We start from the raw sequence: 7,227 nt of genomic DNA on the forward strand, positions 1-7,227 counted from the left end.
GGTGAGCATCTTGCTCTGCCATGCACACGGTCTTGATGTGCCGTCTCACCACAGACCCAAAAGCAGTAGGGCCAGTTGACCATGAACTGAAAACTCCAAAACCATGAGCAAAAATAAACCTTTCCTCTTTCAAAGTTGATTACCGCGGGTATTTTCTTGTAGTAACAGGGAGCTTGCTAACACTGGATGATGTCTCTTGCCGCATAACATGGCATGATCACGGGAGTAACCAGAGGAGAAGGATATAGGGAACATCTTAAAATTCCCAGCCTCCTTCTAGCAGTTACCCTTGCCAGCATCCACTGAGTCACATTTACACCAGGGTAAGAGGTCTGAGCTGTTGGGGCTCTCGGTAATACCAAGGCTCTCAGGTTACCTGGATGGAAAGAGCCCTTGGCCCAGTGGAACTTTCCTGTCTCACAGTGTGGGAACAGTTTCTGAGGCTGCAGCCGGTTCTAGAGGATGAGGCGTGGGAACACCTACATGAGTTACCTTGTGAGGTTCAGCCATCTGTACGGTGTGCAAGAACACATGCCCACCTCATGGGTCCCTGGTGTTCTCCCTGGTTTCAGAGTGCCCGGGGACTGGCCTTGCTCTCAGAAGCCATGTTGGGGTGAGTGGCTGGTGGGAGGCAGTTTGGAGTCGGGTGGTTTGAATCCAGCCTTTCCCATTTCCTGGTTGTGACCTGGAGTCATTGAACTTTGTCTTGCCTCAATTTCTTCATCTGCCATGTGAGTCATTGAAGGTCGTGGGGAGGTCAAGTGTGGCCATGCTTGTAGAAGGCTGGCATATTCCCAGTCAACGCCCGGACGCTCAGCGGTGTGAGCTATCTGCCTGCCATGCTGAGTGCCCCACTTCTGCCTCTCCAGCCCAGGTTCTGGGCTCCCCCGTGGTTCTTAGTGCCAGCTCTGGATTCCCAGGTGTCCTGTTTGCAGCCAGCCCTACTCTCAGACCCGATTCAGGGCTTCCAGACAAAAAGCCACCCTTTCTCCCTGGGAAGCCTTGAAGGCCACCATCATGCTTAACTCAGGTTCCACCCCATCTGTCTGGGGCAGCGGGGGCTGGGGGACCCACTTCCAGGAGTGCGCTTTCACTCCGCCACGGAGCACCTCCACTTGCCGTCTCCTGCTTTGGGGCTTCTTCCCACATGGCCGCTCAGAGCGTGCGTCCCAAGAGGCCCAGGGAGCTGCAAGGCCTCTTATGGACTGTGCTCAGAGATGGTGTTCTGTTGGCCAAACACACCTCCAAATCCAGAACAGGTTCTAGGGGAGGACCAGATCCCACCCCTCAGTGGGAGGAGTAGCAAAGAATGGTGTGCAGTCTTAACAGCCACAGGACTGGTGGGAGCTCTGTCCACCTGGATGCCTGGGACCCAGCCCCCATTGGAATAGGGAGTGTAGTGTTAGGATTTCTGGTCCCTGCAGTGTAGGCAGTCACATAACAATGTGGAGGATGGCGTGGACACCAGGGCAGCCAGTCTGCTCTATCCACCAGCTTCTGCTCAGTCGTGTCTTAGTGACCAAATTCTATGGCAGACTTCCCTTCATTCTTTAATCTAGACTGTCCTCTATGTCTAAGCTTTAAAGTGTTTTGACTGAGGGGCTGGGGCTGGGGCTCAGTGGTAGAGCACTTGCCTGGCAAGTGTGAGGCACTGGGTTTGAACCTCAGCACCACACATAAACAAATAAATAAATAAGATAAAGATATTGTGTCCACCTACAACTAAAAAAATATTTTTTTTAAAAAAGTGTCTTGACTGAAATGCAAAGTAAAAAAAAAAAATGTTTAGGACTGGTGGTGTGGCTCAGTAGCAGAGTGATTGCTGGGCATGCATGAGGCCCTGGGTTCAGCCCCCAGCACCACAAAAAGTGAGTAAATAAATACACACACACGTGCATACACATATATAGTTTATGTCAGAACACAGACTTACAGACACGGCAAATAAAAATTTCATGAAGGGCTGGGATTGTGGTACAGCGGTAGAGTGCTCCCCTAGAACGGGCGAGACCCGGGTTCGATCCTCAGCACCACATAAAAATAAAGGCATTGTGTTGTGTCCATCTACACCTAAAAAATAAATATTTAAAAAAATTTCATGAAACAATTCTTATTTTGCTGTGTTAATGTTTTCTTATAATTATCTATTCTATCCTATTCTTCTTGTTTTAAACAAAAATTCTGATTGTGCCAAGCACAGTGGCAGGAGGATCACAAGTTCAAAGCCAGCCTCAGCAACTTAGCAAGACCCTGTCAAAAAATAAAAAGGGCTGGGGATGTGGCTCAGTGGTTAAGTACTCCTGGGTTCAATCCCTGGTTCTCCCCCAACCCCTGCAAAAATGGTGATTGTGCCCCTATTTAATTAATTTCTTGACTCAATAATGGGTTGCCACCCACAAGTTTGAAAAGCACTACTAAACAGTCTTCAGTCTTTACATATAAATAGGGAATTTAAAAGGAAAAAAAAATGAGGAAATGGGGAAAATTACATAAGAACAAAGAAAATATTCTTCAAAATAGATTTTCTTAGTCTGGAAGAAGTGCAGTGAAGGTGTCAGGGTCTCACCATCACTGGCTTCTGCCCTCCCAGACTCCCTGGGCAGCTTGCCCACTGCACCTCTGGCCTAGGAGTGCAGGGCTCATCCTGGGTCAGCAGAAGCCTCAGTGCAGTTGCAAGGTTTGGCCAGTGTAGTCAGTGGTCCCGCCCTGGCCAGGAGCGGGGTGTTCTTGACCATCCATTCCAGAGTGAGCGGACACAGGGAGGCCATCTGCAGGCCCTGCTCAGCCCTCACAGAGCAGGAGCCTCAGAGATGTTCACATTTGTTGTTGCTGCAGCACAAAAGCTGACTAATCTAAGAAGCAGCTTAATGAAAAAAGAAAACAAAAAACCAACCAAAAGCCAAAGCCCTCTTTGGAACACGCCAACAGTTCAGAAGTAAATAAAGTCAAACCAAGTTCCCCTCAATTCATTCCTTCTGCTCCTAAAGGGGAAGTTACTGACATCACTTTGGTGGTATCCTTTCAGAGAAAAATTTTTGAAATGAGTGTGTTCTAACTTTAATGAGAGAAGTACTAATTAGAAGAAAATATTTCATGACACATAAAAATGATAGGAAATTCAGGGGGTGGGGATGTAGCTCAGAGGTGGAATGTTCGCCCAGGGTGCACAAAGCCCTGGGTTTGAGTCCAGTACTGCATAGAAAGAAACTTGTGGGAACACAGCCATGCATATTTGTTTATATATTGTTTATGGCATTTTTGTGTTGAAACATCAAAGTTAAGTATTGTGACAGAGACTGAGCGGGCCACAAAGCCACAAGTACTTACTATCTTCACCAAAAAATGTTGCTGAGCCCTGACCTAGGTTTGTCAGCCTGGCAGTGTGCCTAGCAGTGGGTGTGTTGCGCCTCTCTCTCTCTCTTTCTCTCTCATACATGGATTTCCCCGAACCATTTAAAACCAAGCAGAGATGTTGTGGCACTTTGGCACATCACTGAGAGTAAGCACACCCCCCTGCATGAGGCACACTGTGTTGCTACTCCCAGAGGGCTAATGCTAGTGTACCTGGGAGGGGACACTGAGATCTCTGCACACGCCCTGCCTGCCTACACCCCCCCACCCCCCCCACCCCCCCCACCCCGCCCGTGATAGCACATGATTCATCACATGGTGCACAGAGGAGTGGTGTCTTTTTTCCTATTTTTTTTTTTTTTATCAAACCCTATGCCAAGGGCTGACTTTTGAAGCTGCTCTGCTACATGCAGAGCCCCAAAGTGAAGTGGTCAGCCCCAGGTTGTGTGAAATTGGGGTCAGCTGCTATTAGTCTGGGTCAATCTCTCGGGAGTCCATTCCACAGGCTGTCCCTTGGTTTGGATTTCCCACTGTCCCTCTCAGTGAGAAGCAGGTCCGTGGGCTTGGCAGGCGTTCTGTACAGAGGGTGCCATGTCCCCATGGCTTCACACCTGGGGCTCACGCAGTCACTGTGTCCCTCGTGTGTGAAGGTTTATCTCTTCTTTGGGTGGTGCTGTTGCCAGAGTCCTAAGCCCAAGGCCTGACTCTGGGTGTCCCGACACTTGCCCCAAAAGCCAGAATAAAAACAATGATGGAAAACAGGAGAGGGATGTCAGTGGATATGGCCATGGGAGGTACGGTGGTCCAGCGCCGCAGCCCTGTCTGGGGTGCCCGGGAGGAGCCCAGACCACACAGAGCACACCCCGGGTGGGGGCTGAGAGTGTGCTCCAGTAAACAGTCTAGTCAGACCCATGTGGTTGACTGTCTTTCAGTTCTGGTTCTGCAAGATGGCCTCAGAGAGGTCCCCTGGCTCAAGGGGACAGTTTCCACTCGCTGCTCCACGTTCACCTGTTGGACCTGTGATCCCAGCCAGGGCCAGTGTGATCCCACAGTTGGTTGCTGCTGCTCAGCGGGTCAGCCCAGTGCTGTTGCACTTGCTGGAGGGGGCAGGGCCATGAATGGAGCTGGGCAGGGAGCCGGGAGGGCTGGTGTTGGCGCCGCTGCAGATCTTGAAAATGCTCTGACCTTGGAGACTTCACCCTTGAGGTGGGAGAGGCCGACTTTGTAATCACCCTTGAGATGACTGGCATGCCTGGGTGCAGAGTGGAGCAGGAATCCCACCCCAAGTTCACGGCAGTAAAGGCGAGATATGGAACGAGGGCCCAGCTGCCGTGCTTCCTCCTGACTTCAACTGCCCACTGACCACCTGCAGGCCCAAGTGAGGGGTCAGTGCTTTGGGTGAAGGGAGCCTCCCTCTCCCTGTGGCAGCTCTGCCAGCTGTACCTGCTGAGAAGATGGTTCTTGTCCCTGGGTAACGAATAAGTGACCTGTGGGGAGATTCTTTGAGCTCTGCAAATAATCTATTCCACACTGCCTTTTGCCCTGTGGTTGTGACCTCCGTTCTTGCCCAAGTCAATGTTATGGAAGATGGAATTGGACATTGATCATTCTTTTTTTTTGGGGGGGGGGGCTTAATCATACTGTTCTCTTTATTTTTGTGTATTTGTGAGGATTTCCATACTAAAATATTTTTAAAATTGAGTTTTGTTTTGATAGTGTTATACTATAAAACATCAAAAATTTCCTTCTTTATGAAGATTTCCAGACAGAAAAATAGAATTTTCTGATGGACCATTAATTAAATCTTAAATTAAATTAACTTAAATCTTCTAACAGTTATTTAGAAACTGACAACGAAAAATAATTTTTAAAAGATTGTACAAATTACTGTTACTATATCAATAAAAGACCACCAAAAGTTGGAATTTTAAGCCAAAAGCAGAAATGTTTGATAAATCTAACATTAAATCTAGGTAAGGGTGTGGGCTCTAGAGTCAATAAGATCTAGGTGTATATTCTAGCTCTGCTCTGTTAGTCCTAAATATTTTTTGGCAGATCATTTAATTTCTGTGAACCTCAGGAACCGTGTCTATAATGTGATAAGATTTCTTGATTAGTAAAGCACTGACCACAGGGCCTGGCACGTGGTAAGTATTCAGTAAAGGATTCCAGTAAATCTACTACCCCATTTCGGTCTTAAATGCATATTTTTCCATATTCTAACATCTCTGAAATTGAGATGTATCCTATAATTGATGGCATTAATTCAAGGAGTTTTCCTTCCTTAGTGGTATATAATAGGATAATGGAGCATTATAACAAATTGATAGCATCTAACATTCAATACAACATGGAATATCAATCACGATAAAGCTATATTCCCAATTTCTACTTTAAGACTATTCTGAATAATGATTATGATTTTAAAAAAATTCAAAAGCTGAGCAAAATATTTTCAATACATCATGAACAGAACAATTTTGAGACAATAATTTTGTAAAAAATGGTTTATCAATTCCATTTTTGTATAAAACATATGGGAGAAACCTAGCCAATCAACACACACTGTCACCACATGAAAAGGTACTTTATCAAACTTCGAGTCTAAGAACATACAAATGTTTCTTTTAGCATGTCTACAGTAATTGTCTATGCCTTTCCATTTAACTGTTTTTTAAAATTCCACACATCCCCACTGTTATCTTCTGTCCCAGTTACAGTACAATGACGGGGAGGAAGAGGATTGGTTAAAACAACCCTCTAAGCAGTTTTCTGCTGTCCCTTCTTTCCAATCAGAGATTTGTGGATATGAGGGATCACACCACCCCCAGCTATTGTAGCCTTGATAAGAGAATCCAACTCTTCATCACCACGGATTGCAAGCTGCAAGTGACGTGGAGTAATACGCTTTACTTTGAGATCCTTGGAAGCATTACCTGCCAGCTCCAGCACCTCAGCAGTGAGGTACTCCAGAATCGCAGCACTATATACGGCAGCAGTGGCACCCACCCGTCCATGGCTTGAGGTGCGAGTCTTCAAGTGTCTGTGGATGCGGCCCACAGGAAACTGTTGTCCAGCTCTTTGTGAGCGAGACACTGCCTTGGCCTTGGCCTTCCCACTATCCTTTCCAGCTTTGCCTCCAGCCATGGTCTCGGCCGCCTCTGCCTTCGCTGGGCCGCGCCGCCGCAGCCGCTCTCGCAGCTCCGATCGCCGCCGCCGGTCGGGACAATCTCGATCATTCTTTTAATGGTCCTCAGTGTGTTTTAAGGTGCAACTAGTGTTTGAAATCATACTAAGCTATGGCTTCTCAATCTGTGTTCACAAATTCCCTGGAGATCCTCACAGAATGTACCAGAACAAAAAAACAAAACGACTCAGGGGGCCAGGGTTGTGGCTCAGTGGTAGAGTGCTTGCCTAGCGTGAGTGAGGCACTGGGTTCAATCCCTGGCACCACATAAAAATAAAAACAAATAAAATGAAGGTATTGTGTTCATCTGCAACTTAAAAAAGAAGAAAAAACTTAAAACAAAAACTACTCAGCAGGACTGGAGTAGGTCCAAGATTATGCCTTTCTAACAAATGGGTTAGGAAGTCCCAAGTATTGCCGATATTGTCGACCCAGACGGGCTACACTTTAAATGTGCAGAGTGGGTCCAGGCCCAGGTGTCTTCCCTGGCGTATTGGCCTAAAGTGTCCTTGGGATTCCCCCTTACAGACATCAGAAAGCACTCCAGCTATTGCATAGAAAAGGCGTTTGTGAGTGAGCACTGAGTGACCCTCAGTGCCCCTGGGAAGCTGGATCTCCAAAGTGATGCCCAGACCTTACTGCAGAGCTGACCATTCTTCCCACTGCCGGGCACTGAACTGTGAGCACCA

General features: G+C 47.3%; 1 protein-coding gene across 1 annotated transcript; it reads right to left on the reverse strand.

Annotated features, from left to right (window-relative positions):
• Positions 1–5,843: 5,843 nt before the first annotated feature.
• On the reverse strand, positions 5,844–6,526 carry LOC114103020 (histone H2A.V-like). Its single transcript, XM_071605456.1, has one exon. It carries the CDS (start codon positions 6,496–6,498, stop codon positions 6,112–6,114), a length of 387 nt encoding a protein of 128 aa, XP_071461557.1. The 5' UTR covers positions 6,499–6,526; the 3' UTR covers positions 5,844–6,111.
• Positions 6,527–7,227: the final 701 nt, after the last annotated feature.

This window comes from Marmota flaviventris, chromosome 19 (assembly GCF_047511675.1).
Source record: "Marmota flaviventris isolate mMarFla1 chromosome 19, mMarFla1.hap1, whole genome shotgun sequence".
Taxonomy (NCBI): Eukaryota; Metazoa; Chordata; class Mammalia; order Rodentia; family Sciuridae; genus Marmota; species Marmota flaviventris.